The following is a 14523-nucleotide window of genomic DNA, read 5'->3' as shown; positions in this document are numbered from 1 at the left end:
TCCTTATGGTAGTCATATACCGTACAGCGTAATAATTTGACGGGGGGAAATTTTGACGAAATGCTTGCATTCGTCAAAATTTTCCTCGTCAAAGCTCACATGACTAGTTAATTAAAATACTTCTGGTGCAGGACATTCATCAAAATTTTCCTCGTCAATAGTCAAGAGATAAAGAATTCATCAAAATTTCCCCCGTCAACTTATTACGCTGTACAGTATTATGCAGGCTCCACTGTAGTCAGTTCTGTGCTTTGATATATTAACATTAGCAGTAGGTATTACATACAGGTGTATTTTCACTTCAGATATGAAGTTAAGAATAATCAAGTAGAATTCTCTGTTCCTTGTGGTCCAGCACTGTCTCAGCTTAGAAGCATTGACTTGTTAGTCAACAAGTTCATGAGGGAAGACTACCCTGACAGAGAGATGGTAGAAGTTGAAATTAAAGCTGAGAAATTCATAGTAAGCTACATGTATGTAATAGTTGTAACACGGGCATGAGGGCTCTGCCTGAAATGTATGCCCGAGGGCACACTTTCCGTCCATATCAGGCTGATAGCCTGCACAGGGCGACCAATTACCCAAGCCAATACAAGTGCAACCACTGGAAATGTTATATATTCATGTCTAAAAAGTTTAATTATGGGTAAACAGCTAGTACATTCTGGTTGCGTTTTTTGGTTACAATTATTGGACAAATCCTAGAGATATCATTGATAATTTCGGTTGCGAGAGTTTAATGTTTTGATCAGTGCCATCGAATCGTGGAATAATTATGGAGTTACTAAAGGCCTAGATAAGTAAACTTGTTTGTAGAGTGGTTACTTCGTGCAGAGTGGTTACTTTGTGCAGAGTGGAGAGTGGTAACTTCGTGATAGAGATAAAGCTGAGAACACACATAGATACTCTGTGTCTACCGTGATATGTACCACTCTAGCGTGGGTATTTAAAGGTGCTGCTTGGAGTTTAACTAGCCATATTGCCAGGCAATGTCTTGATATTTTCCTTTCAATATCATGGGAAAGCGATTTGCTCATGGCTTTGATGCCAAAGATACAATATGCTTTGACTTTGTTGTATTGAGTGACACGCAACTTTACATTGTAGGATTTTATATTAGAGCCTAAACTAGGGTTACAACTAGTTGATTGTAATGAACTATATTGATCACTAAATAATTGTTTGGGCAATGTGTGGATTTGTATTCCTACATATCATATGTACAACTGCTCAGAATTATATACAGTGGACCCTTGGTTATTATTCAGATAACTGAAGTCAGTGCATTTATATACAGACCGCTGTTGAAATACTCTATTCGAACAGTCAATTCCAATTTCAGGGTCAGATAACTGAGGGTCTACTGTACACCCAAAACCTGAGTATATATCAGCAAATCCCTTGTAGCTATGTTATAACTATTACATACTGTTTATGTTCTACTCTATTGTAGCAGGCTTCTTTTCATAATACCTTTCTTTGTGTTTACACTTTATTAAAATATTTAATTATTCACTTCATTGGGATAAAAGCCCTGTTAAACCCACTTCACTTGGAAATATACCCTGTGTACATAGTAGTGCTGAGCGATAGTAGAAAATTCACTATCACAATAGGTATTGAAGTATTATTTACGATATGATAATATCATGATAATTAGACTTTGAATGATCTTCAGTCAAGTTTCCAAGTATTCAATGCATGCTACACTTGTAATAGGTAATTAATTGCGTTGGCAGCCGATATTTCTACAATTTTTGTTACAGCCTTGCAGCCAAACTTTTGCACAATAAAGCAAGCCAAGTAGTTATAAAAACAGCTAAGCCAGTTTCTCAAGCAACATTTTTAGTGGAATTCTAGACCCTTCGCAAAGCGATCGACTAATTGCGTGGGTGGCTGATAAATATACACAGATTGTTATAGCCTTGCAACCAAACATTTCATGAATAAGCAAGCCTAAAGAGTTACAAAACAGTTAAATAAACTTGGTAGCAATGTTTCTAGTAATCTTATACCAATATTGCGATAGTAAGCTGTCATTATCATATTGCAATAATGATTTTTTGATCACGAGTATCAAACTATCGATATTATCGCTCAGCACTAGTACATAGTAACAAAAGTTAGTTAGTGTCATTGTGTTGCTACAGCTAAAAGGAGGGATGCAGTTTGGAATTGATCTGAAAAACTTCATCATTGAAATCCAGGAGATGATAATCAGTCAGTCATGTTCTGTTCTGTACATGTTACTACTCAACTATGTTTATAACTCTAGAGATGTTCTTCCCTGGTCTAAATGCTTACCCTGGCTCCATTATTGAAGCAGCTCCCAAACCAGAAATAAGTGAAGAAATAGGTAAATATTGTGACTTGTGTGAAGGCAATGAACCATTTTCAGTATTAAGATTAACCTTGGATCAGTGTTGTTACACATCTCTATTGTGCACATGTAGGATTACTGCAGAAGACAAAGTTGTCAGTTGTTTTGAATGAGATGCAGATGTGTGTTCTGCACCAGGAATATCCATTTAATGTAAGAATGTCATGGATGGATGAAAACACTCACTCACTCACTCACTCACTCACTCACTCACTCACTCACTCACTCACTCACTCACTCACTCACTCACTCACTCACACTCACTCACTCACACGCACACACTCACTCACACGCACACACTCACTCACACACACACACTCACTCTCACACACACACACACTCTCACACACACACACTCACACACACACACACACACACACACACACACACACACACACACACACACACACACACACACACACACACACACACACACACACACACACACACACACACACACTCACACTCACACTCACACACACACACACTCTCACACACACACACACACACTCACGCACACACACACACACTGTACACACACACTGTACACACACACACACACACACACACACACACACACACACACACACACACACACACACACACACACACACACACACACACACACACACGCGCGCGCGCGCACACAGTGTATACACACAGACACTACATACACACGTGAGTGCATGCATTGCACACAATGCAGTCGCACATTACACTACATACAGGTAACACATGCACATCTTATTCTTATTACACAGCAACCAAAGATCTTGTGTGACACTAGCTTCCTAGCCATTACTATAATGATGAATGAGTTCTACAGTGGAGATCTCAAGATGGACATCGCTAGCCCTACATGGACAATGTGGGATGGCAGGCTTCCTGATGATGCTCCGTTTAAACAGTATGTGCTTCCAACTTGTGTGTATTGTAGGTGTAAATGGTGTCTGGTCGTAAACTCAATACAAAAAATATTTGCACATTGTCTAAATTTTCTAACAAAATATAGCACACAATTATTCACATGTGCATTAAGCCATACTGTATTTGTGCACGCTTGTACACAGACACACTCTTGACTTCTTGACCATCTGTTCAGAAATCTTCTTCATCTCTTCCCCACCCACCCTCCTAGCCAAGGGATCTAAGCAACTAATTAGATATTTTATTTAGGTTGGATGAGGAATGGTCCCGGGATGGACAATAGCAGGGAGTGAGTTTGTTCGGTCATCCTACTGCAATTATGGACTATGTGCATGGTTTTAACCCTTGCAGGGCCAACTAAGGAACCCTGACTCTGTTGGTCTTCTCCACATTTCAGGGACAGGGGTACTACCATGCATGCACGTACATACGCACGCACGCACACACACACACACACACACACACACACACACACACACACACACACACACACACACACACACACACACACATACCCATAAACATATGTTACACACACGCTGACCAAATAGTTTTATGTATATGATGTTCTTCTTGCTTGAGTATTGACTTGTTTTGTATTCGTGATGATGTTTATTATATTAATTATGTAGACCTGTTGAAACACATGGGATGTTCTCAAGACCGTCTGTCCTTGTCAGCTATCACAGAGACCAAAACAGTCATGAAAGTGGTACGTTGATCTATGTAGACTACAGTCTGCTAATTGTATCATGATACTTTTACATACTGTGCATGCACACATATTAAACACCTATGTACATACAGTTTGTGCTGTGAAAAAGGTTATACGCATTCTTCAAAAGTATAGGAAGTATGTTTACTATTATCCATCTAGAACATGCATGGTACTGATATGTCCTTTCTTTATGTTGTTTTCTATTCCAATATTTTAGTTCTTCTGGACATTGCCCTGACTCGCATTTACTTATGGGTGGACTTCTTAATGGACATGGTGATATTTTGGCTCCAAGTGGTACCCCCTCAGAAAGACAAGAATCCTGAGGTGGCTCTAGAAAATCTGATTGGAGAACAGAAAAATAATCCACCTAAGCTGGAATTTGTGCTCAATTTCCAACAAGATGCTGACATCGTAGTAATTGAATCTGCTCTAATGGAAAACCCAACCTGCTTAGTGATAAATTTTCAAGTAAGAATTACATCTGACAGACTCTCAGTATTTAGCAGTGGGTATGTTCATAGTCTCTGGCTCTTGTATTAGAACTAGTGCAATAAAAAAAATTTTTAATTTATGGGGTTCCAGTGGTAAAAAGTAGGGAAACAAGAGATGATGGTAGCTGTGAGAGAAAATTCTTACTTGCCATTGTAGCAATGTGGGAAAATCCCTGAACTAAATGCCACAGTAGGGATTCCCCCTACATTGTTACAATGCCAAGTAGGAATTTTCCCTCATAGCTACCATCATCTCTTGTTTCACTACTTTTTCTTGCTGGAATCCTACTTCATTTTTAAATTGATAATTTTTAAATCCACTAGTTTGTTAAAGAGCATAAAATGCACTGTTGCTGTGACTGCTGTTTTAGAGTATCTCAATCTCGCTACTCAGCTATGCAGTAAATTAAGCTGGGGGTGTGGTACAATACCTGTTTTCTACAGAGTTAGATTGTTGAGGAGCGTGGCCTCAGCAAGAGGTATGGTTTAAGGGGCATGGCCCATTGCAATCGTTTTATATTAGCTGCTACTCAGGGATACTACAGTCCATTAAGCACCTCTAATAGTTTCGTTTCATTGCATCTAAATATGGAAAAATGTCACCTTTGTATGGTTTCCTGACATGAAGAAGACTACAGTATTTAATTGAAGATAAAAGGAATGGCAAAGTGCAGAAGATAGACATATGTCAGAACAACAAAAGGCATCATGAGTTTGTTGTTGTGGCTTAAAAAATGGTGGCCATGTGCTGTTTCATTTGGCCTCTAGCCTTGTTTCATTTGGCCTCTAGCCTTGTGACTGTAATCAGGCAAGCAGTGAGGCAGGCACACCAAATTACAGGTTTTGACAATTTTTAAAAAAATTCTATATCCAGATGCGTGAAAGTGTTTTCTTGTTTATAACACTGTATTAGATATTGAATGGAGTAAGACTATTCCATATACGTAGGTGATTTTTGTTGTGTATGATTTTTCTATAATAGTTTTTAGATGTAGCATTTTAGCAACATGCGTCACTTCTGGGGGAACCCCACTAAACAGTACTACTGTACTGTTTGATATTTTTATACCATAATTGTGAACTATTGTACGATTTTATATCCTCCACTATTGCATGCATAGATGTTAAACTTGATTTTAGTGTAGCACGTTATGACTTTTACTGTATCATGAGAATCGTCTAATTTTTGTAGCAAGTGAATTGATTGCAGAGGCACTTTTTGTACTATTCTCAAATGCGTTGTGGTTGACAAAAGGGCACATCTTGTACCGAAGTGATGTCAAACAGTAAAAAAATTATACGTACCATGTTTATTTTGAACGTAAATATATTTGCAAACCACCACCATCCAGTGGTAAACTATTATGCAGTAATCCTCTGGTATTGTTGGGTCCCTCCACTGTGCCATACACAAATGCTAAAGAGTGTACCAAATGGATAGACTTTATCTACCTGTATTAAAGTATATGGTATGTTGTTTGTGTGTTACTCATGTAGGGGCTGACTCATTTTGAGCTAGACAAGTACACTTGGACGCAAAACATGAGAGTAAATGTTGAGAAGATACTAGTTGAATATAATCATTATCAGGATATCACTAAACAATGCTGGAAGGTATTATATATTGTATATGGTGAACACTTGTACATACTGTATATGTGTGTATGATATGTACAACTGTTAGTATATGTATTATACAACTCGCATTATTTTTGATGCATCCATCTGTGCATATTTTTGTCAAACCAGTTTCTTATCTGAAGGTTTATATTTTATTGCTTTTCAGTTACGATACATTGTATTCTTTTTTTCTCAGTTGTTGGATGTCACTTCATTCACAATGGATGCTCATGGCAAGCCAGATATTGATCCGACAGACATCACATTCAATCTCACTCGTATCTTTGTTAGTTTGACTCCCACATCCACACAGATGTTGTTTGCCATGATACCAAACATGATTCCTCAACAGGTAAGTGTTTTGTAGTACAGTATCACTCAAATGCAACGTCGTCTTGCTGTAAGCAATTAAAAACTCGATAATTAGTGGTGTGGCACCCGTTTCGCTTGTGAGTATTCATCCCAAACGAAATAGAATGAATACTCACGAGTGAAATAGGTGCCACACCCTTTTAATTAGCAAGGTTTTTAATCATTCACACTTAAACGGTTAATCTAGGGGGGGGCGGGGGGGGGCACAGGCCCCCTCTGGGTTAGCTATTGCCCCCCCTAGGTTTATACCTAAAGCCTTGAGAAATGGAAAGGTTTAATTGATCCCAAAGTTGTATAATCCAATGGTCAATATTCAATGGCATCACAGTAAAATTTCACCAAAATTGAGTATATTTACACCTAAATTTTCAAAATTTTCCTGGGGGAGCATGCCCCCAGACCCCCCTAGAATCCGAAGCAACTTACTTCGCCCCCTCTAGGTTAATATTCTGGGTTGAGCCCTGACTTTCACAATACAATGTTGCATTTAAGTGGTACGTACCTTAGTAGCAGTAGCAATGTATCCAGTCAACTTCCTGCAAGAGAATTGGATATACTGTACAGTGTACAGTATGTAAGTTTATGAAATTCAATCAATTATTCACATGGTTTAGGTCTTAATGTATCCATTTGTACATCTTTAAATTCAAAGATTGATTCATTTGATGTATGGACGTCTTGTATCTTCAGCAAATGTTTTCGTTACCAAGAGTACTTTATCATACGAATATTATGTCTTGGTCTACTTGTTAATCCCTGTCATCTCTATGTTATGTGCTACATGTACACTGTAGCCGGATGAGTTAAGGCAGATATCCACTATTGAAAGTGCTAACTTATGGGAGCCTCAACCAATTGACACTAGTTCTTGGTACCTCACTGGTGAAGGTGTGTATATGTTGTGTGTGTCTGTGTGTCTGTGTGCGTGTGCACGCGCTTGGCTCTGGTGTGCACTGCATCTGTACAAGTATAATATGTACATGTAGTACATTATTCAATGCATATCTGTCTGTGTACTGTATTACCGTACACATCTTCCTTCACAGATGCTACCAGCATGGCGATAAGTCTGGATACCAGTGTCTTCTCATCCTCACCAGTAGTCAACCTTCCCACAGTAAGAACTATTAGCAGCAGGAAAATTTGGCAAACTACGTACAGTGGTAGAACATAAATTTTGTTCAAATCTTTGTACAAATATGGTCCAGAAACAAGTGTTTTGGAATTAGGAACATTTTACACCTATAATCCACCCAATTTTCACTTATTTGTTTAAATATAAACTTACAGGACACTAGTTCTCTTTTCAGTACTTATGACTTGAATGTACGGTACCGTTCAAATGTATCATCGTCTCACGACAGTGCAAGCAATTAAAAAACTTGCTAATTAAAGGGCGCGGTACCCGTATCACTCGCGAGTATTCATCAAGTTTTGTTTAGGATGAATACTCGCAAACAAAGTGGGTGACACACCCTTTAATTAGCAAGTTTTTTAATTGCTTGTACTCTCGCAAGACGACATTACATTTGAGCGGTACTGTAGTTGATTGTGCAAAGTTGTAGTTGTTAAGGACACATCATGAAATTCCTCTGTACAAAGAACTCATACGCATATACTGCTTGTTGATAATTACACCTCAAGTAATTTATATATGTGGACCATGAGTTATTATTAGAAAGTGTATGGAGGTACCTGCATTAGCCGAATGCTTGAGTGCCAGTTCCATCATAAAAGTGTTTGAATTTGTCAAGACAAATGAAATGAAGCCCATTGATTTATGCACAGAGTTCAATTCAATCATTCTTAATAGATCATACACTGCTCTGAACTGTTGATAAATTCTAATAGAAAAGTTACTTGTTCTATTTGGATAATCAAGATCCTGCTGTAAACTATATCGTTACATACATTATTCTTTTATTTTACTTTGCTAGATGAAAGTGAAGATAGCAGCATTTGAGCTGCGACTGGACAACGAGATTAACCAAAAGATCTACCCAGCTATAGCCCTCAACGCCACTGCCGATGCTGTGATTACTGATTGGCTAGCTGATTTGTCCGTGTCGACAGAACTAGGCCTGGAGGCATCATATTACAATGATGAATTAGCAGTATGGGAACCACTGCTAGAACCTATTGAGAGTATTGAAAGTAATTACAGACCATGGGTTGTTAAAGCTCAAGTAAAGCCTGAATGTTTGTTTGAAATTTGAGATATAGTGTGCTGTTTATGTTTAGGTTGTAAAGAACAAACCTGAATTTGGAGAGCTAGAAATTGATCAGGAGAAACTTGAGTCATCATTTACTCGTTCTAGCAAGGCCCTTGCTAAAAGAGTTAATGTGAAGATGCCACAGTTCACCATTGATGTGACTGCTGAAGAACCACTGCAGCTAACACTGACTAAACGGTTTTTGATGCTCTTCATCGACGTTGCAATAGTCAGTATTTGTTTTGTTTTATGTGAAGTATAAATGACTATATACTTGCAGCAGCATGCTGTAAAACGATTTTGTGGTTGTGTTAGGCTAACCAGATTTTAAACCAAATGTTTTTCCTTCTGGCTTTTACAAGTGATCTAAAATCTATGGTAAAAAGCTTTAGCAGCACTTAAAATTAGTCTCTATAAGTTCATAAAACTGCACTGTAAAGTGATGTGTTCAACTTTGGTTGCAAAAATGTTGAATACTTACACTATATAGTGCATCTTTCATTGATAGTTCAATACAAAAGCTGTTTCTGTAGGATTTCATCTCACCAACTGCTGCTAAGCCCAGTAACCAAGTGGACATCAGTGCTCTGACTGCTCCGTTCAAAGTGGTCAATTTGGTGAGGCTAAACTTGTGTTGTATTTGTAGTATAAGGTTTGTTTAATGTAGCTTGGACCAACATTTGAAATAAGAGTCACTCCATTTAGAGATTCATTGACGGTGTGTTCTTGTCTGTACACTTGCAGTGTATGCGTGCTTGTGTGTGTGTGCATTTGTGTGTGTGTGAGAGAGTGCTGTATACCCACACAGGCAAAGAGTGGTCGTTATGTAAGTATTTTGCATGAACAAGAAATGGAATTATATCACAAGAAATCTAATGACATATTGCCATCATCGTCTTTGTGTGGTAAAGTACGGGACAACCTTGACCACATTACTATCAACATCTCCAGGACATGTCAGTTACGTGGTGAGGTAGGTATACATACTACATGACAATACTTATTCTAGTATAAATCAGATCATGACTCTCTGTTCTATAAACTTGTGATGTGATTGGTTTAAAATTGGGTACCACCTTTGCATTTTAAGTATGATCTAATCATCTTCTCTGTTACTAACCAATAGTATCCTACAGTGTTGCCACTATGCCTTAATAATATATTGGCTCTTGCTGGTTAATTTGTAGCTAATTTGAAGGTACAAATTACCTACAATATTATATCATATAAAGAGCCCAGAATTTTTACACACAATACCTTGCACTTTAATTTTTGTCTATAAAATGCTTGGTCTATGAGCTAACACTCTGTTTTGTAGAGCATAGGGTGGTTTCCAGGAGTTTTAGGAAACCCATTTGGACTTTAACATTGAGAAATAGGTTTCCAGAACTTGGAATATATCATGAACCAGGACACATTTTAACATGCAAATGTAAGCTACTCTAATATAACAGTCACTTAGCTGTGATGAAAACCCCTTTTCAGAATTCCTGCATACACCCCTATAGCATGCAATTTCTGGGAATCTTGATGACTTCCAGTATACTGTATCATTTAATTTTGCCATTGAAAATACATTTCTAACTGAATTATGTAATGAGTAGTGAGTGCTTAGAAGAAAAGGTACAAAAATAGCAAATTGTATATATCATCTTTGTAATGGTTAGACACTTGCAATAGGTGTGCGCCTCGGTAATTATTGACGTCACCTCAGGTTTTTAAATCCTCGAAGATGCCTATTGTGAGTGTGTAAGTGTTTTAGACAATGGCGTAGAAGCAGTGAGTTAGTATAGAGAGTTCCCATTGTAAACGCCGAGGGTATTTCAGCGAGCTAAAGATGTGAGGTTGCGCAAGCCATGAAGCATGAGTAACTGAAGGTTTGTAAAGTTGATAAAAAGTATGTTTGAGGCATTATAGATACATGTGAATGGCAACGAATGAGAATAGCTGGTGCCAGCATGGCTGTCTTGGTCTACAGTGCATGCTACTGGAATGTATGTGAAAGTATTCTTGGAATGTTCATGAATACAAATCTGTATGTTAGTTTGTGGAGCATCTGTTGACATATTAGATAATACAAGCCCCTGTGACATGCATTAAACATTTTAGGAAAAATCACTGCCTGCCTGCCTGCCTGCCTGCCTGCCTGCCTGCCTGCCTGCCTGCCTGCCTGCCTGCCTGCCTGCCTGCCTGCCTGCCTGCCTGCCTGCCTGCCTGCCTGCCTGCCTGCCTGCCTGCCTGCCTGCCTGCCTGCCTGCCTGCCTGCCTTCAGACAAACGTATCTCAACAACCACTTAGGCCGCAGACCTGATTTTAGACAAGTGTAACTCAACCACCGCTAAGGCTACCGGCCTGATTTTTTCACTGTCACTTCATCCCAACTGGTGCTTTGGCATACCACAGTACGTGCAATGCATGCTTCATGGACCTACCTGTGTCATCTGTTTCCGAAAGGTGTCAGTTTGCGGTAGCACAGCATGATGGCTACCATATGTAACGGGAATTGTTTGAGTTTTCCATTGTGACTGGATTGATTGTAGAGATCCTTCACGTAGTGTTCTTCATTTGTAATGCTGTGTAACAGGCTGAACATAGCTGAGAACAAAGCGTAATGGCACTTCACTTTTAGTAAAATTTGATAGTTGGGATGCACGTTCAAGTACAAAATTATTTTAATGGGCATGCCTGGTGTCATTCTTCCTTTGATGCAGTATGCATGGGTTCATTAGTCATAAAAGTAAACAAACAAGTATAAAGAAAATTTTCAGTCTGATGCACAAAACTAAATTAGGGATTAAATGTCCACTAGTATATCTGCAAGTGTAAGTGACCTCCCTTGTTTCCCTACTTTTTATTGCTATGATCCCTAAATCAGACTGACTTTTCCTTCTACTTGTACGTACATATAAAGTCCTATGAAACATTGTGTCCCAGGACCATAGGTCAGCTGTTTATCCCATCCCGCCAGTCAGCTGTTCTAAACCAACCACTGCATTCCATTGTATAGTGCTTATACTAAAAAAATGTTTATTGTATTGCTGCATGATTTTGTAAGTTTATATACTTTTTTGTAGTGTTCCACCGATAATCGGATCAGTATCATATCGGAGCGAATATTGGGCTTTTGGTATCGATCGGTATCGGTTATCTAGGTATTCCGATACCGATTTATAGCCACTCGTGTCAATCGTCATCATCATAACTATCATCATAAATGCTATGCTAGCAAAACGTGGGGTATAACAGGTTGCAAATAGTGTTGAGCATTGTTCTAGTACAAAAGGTACAGGAATTGCTTTGTTAAACATTGAGCAACTGCTACTTACTATGTTTGCATGAAAAAGATCGAAATACTCTAATAGAACAGTCACTGCACAACAAAATAATCTAATAGAGCAGTCACACATAGCTAATGTGTAAATTGTATGGCAATTATCGGTATCTGTATCGGTGAAAATTTACTGCTCGGTATCTGTATCGGTGAAAATTTACTGCTCGGTATCGGTAGGTATTTTTCTGTATCGGTGGAACCCTACTTGTTTATAGGTAGGTATCAATCAGAGACAGCATGAAATAAAATGGTTCATTTCTCCTTGATATACATGTTTTAGCTCAGCATTTCAAGTAAACAGTTGTGGAATTGATTTCTGGGAAAATTTCTTTGATACGTAGATGGGTGCCTACAACAATGTATGTATCTACTACAGGGTCATCCACGGGGGGCATTTTGCCTCAGCCTGAAAAGGCCCCTTGAATACCTGCTAAAAAGATCGATATACTCTAATATAGCAGTCAAGATCTAGATACTCTAATAGAGCAGTCACAGTATTCTTCAGAGGAGGAGTGTAACAAGCTATGTGTGTAGTTATAAATAAGAGGGTATACGTAGTTGGTGAGGGGCAGCTATTGTCATTGTCAACACGTAATGATTTTTTTTCTTTCTTTTTTTGGTCTTCAACTTACAGCTAGGCTGAAGTTGTGATTCAGAGTGGAACCCTAGGGCCCCACTTTAACTCATTGCCCTGTGCCCCTTAATTTCTCTGGGTGGCCCTGATCTACTACCATTTCCATTACAGGATGGTAGTATCACATTCAAGCCACTGAGAGAAGTTCCAGTTACCAGAACTGGCAAGTATTACTACAAACTAGAGATGGCTAATAAAGTGAGTGTGTTTACATTTTGCACTAGTACTGTTGTGTCTACAAAATGGAATTATATGGTTACATGTAAAAGTGCATCTCTTGGGCACTTATGATCATGTAGCTAAGGACTTTCTAGCACTGAGTTTCATCGCATGTTGTATAACTATGGTTGTTTGTTGACAGGAGCCGTCAGCAAAACCTGCCGATGAGTGTAGTCAGATTCCTGATGGAATTGTCCTGGACATTTCTCTAGTAAAGGACCAAAGAGTTGTCACTGTCAGATCTCCTGTGCAGGTATGTACTACATTATACATGCAAATGTATGTATCTGCTGTGTCTATATATGTAAAGCTGTCTGTCCGTCATGCTGTTTACTTGCCAGTCTCTTTGCATATTAACATGAATAGTGCTCAAAATGAAGCATTCATTATCTGGCTACTCTATGATTTTTTTATCGCGAGCTTCCGCATGATTCCGTTTGTCCTCTATAGCACTTTGAAGGCCACATTGTTGAGCTACATTCCTTTGCAAACCACAGGACAAATGACTCTGCTGTTACATTATTCAAACATTTTTGTGCACACGTTTTGAAAGCTGCGTTGTCCAGCTTATGTCATTCATTCATTCAGTTAAATTCCACATTTCAAATGGTGCATGTTATGAAATGCCCAAGTTGAAGCAATTATCAGTATTTCTTCGTGTGTCTCAAGCTAAGAGACGCAAGCAGAACCAAAGAGAAGATCCAACTGAGGAATAAGAGCAAAATACTGCTGCCCATAAGAAGCTCGCCTCGATCCAGGTACAAGACAGGAAGAATGAGATAGAAATACTGCTGCAAACTCTACTGGATTTACAAAGAAGAAAGTGCCAAGTATTACATTTTCAGTGGCTGGAATCCAACATTCTATTAGATGCCAACAAAAGTAGTATCATATATTATACAGTACGATAGTACTGTATGTTAGGGATCTTGAAGATTTGGGCTTTTCTGGCCAAAAATATTGCTCCAAAACCAAACTCACAATACCTTCATGGCACCTTGGCAGTATTGGTTAGGTATAACTAAGCCCAAAAGTGCCTACAACACGATCCAAAACACTTCCAATAAGTTGCTACAAACTTTTTTTTTAATTATTAAATGGGATTTTCTGCTGACTGACCGACCGATCGACCAACCAACCGACTGACTGATGGCTTCAGGCAAGCGTAACTCATAACAGCTAAGGCTATGGGGCTGATTTTTTAAACTGTTCGACGTTGCTTCAGCTCAACTGGTGCATTTTGGCATACCACAGTACGCGCAATACACGCATTGTGGACTTACCTTTGTCCTCCTCTGTATCCCATTTCTTTTTGCTGACAGCCCAGGGTGTTGATTCACAGTAACCGTGCATGATGGCTTCCCTATTATACTGTTTGTAAATGAGAATCGTCCATATTTTCCGTGGTGACTGGATTGATTACGGAGGTGCTTCCCCTACTGTTCTTTGTTTGTAATGCTGTGTAATGGGCTGAACATAGCTGAAAGCAAAGCGTAATGGTCACTTCACTGTCGAGTCAGTTGGGGTACACGTTCAGATGGAAACATTAACTCTGGCACCATTCTTTCTTTTGATACGGTATGCACGGATTCACCAGTCATAAATGTTACAATAA

General features: G+C 38.8%; 1 protein-coding gene across 1 annotated transcript in view; it reads left to right on the top strand.

The window, feature by feature from the left end:
- LOC136267281 (intermembrane lipid transfer protein VPS13A-like) overlaps positions 1–14523 on the top strand; it is a 68839-nt gene that overhangs the window by 39462 nt on the left and 14854 nt on the right. Inside the window, exons 22-39 of the mRNA XM_066062369.1 lie at positions 306–462; positions 2151–2220; positions 2276–2356; positions 2454–2533; positions 3142–3287; positions 3940–4019; positions 4243–4496; positions 6017–6133; positions 6336–6491; positions 7306–7399; positions 7558–7628; positions 8449–8697; positions 8753–8953; positions 9258–9341; positions 9392–9442; positions 9533–9697; positions 12801–12887; positions 13051–13161. Coding sequence (XP_065918441.1) covers positions 306–462; positions 2151–2220; positions 2276–2356; positions 2454–2533; positions 3142–3287; positions 3940–4019; positions 4243–4496; positions 6017–6133; positions 6336–6491; positions 7306–7399; positions 7558–7628; positions 8449–8697; positions 8753–8953; positions 9258–9341; positions 9392–9442; positions 9533–9697; positions 12801–12887; positions 13051–13161 — 2254 coding nt within the window. The remainder of the gene's footprint in view (positions 1–305; positions 463–2150; positions 2221–2275; positions 2357–2453; positions 2534–3141; positions 3288–3939; positions 4020–4242; positions 4497–6016; positions 6134–6335; positions 6492–7305; positions 7400–7557; positions 7629–8448; positions 8698–8752; positions 8954–9257; positions 9342–9391; positions 9443–9532; positions 9698–12800; positions 12888–13050; positions 13162–14523) is intronic.

This window comes from Dysidea avara, chromosome 9 (assembly GCF_963678975.1).
Source record: "Dysidea avara chromosome 9, odDysAvar1.4, whole genome shotgun sequence".
NCBI classification, from domain to species: domain Eukaryota; kingdom Metazoa; phylum Porifera; class Demospongiae; order Dictyoceratida; family Dysideidae; genus Dysidea; species Dysidea avara.
This window is presented reverse-complemented; position numbering and strand designations above follow the sequence as displayed.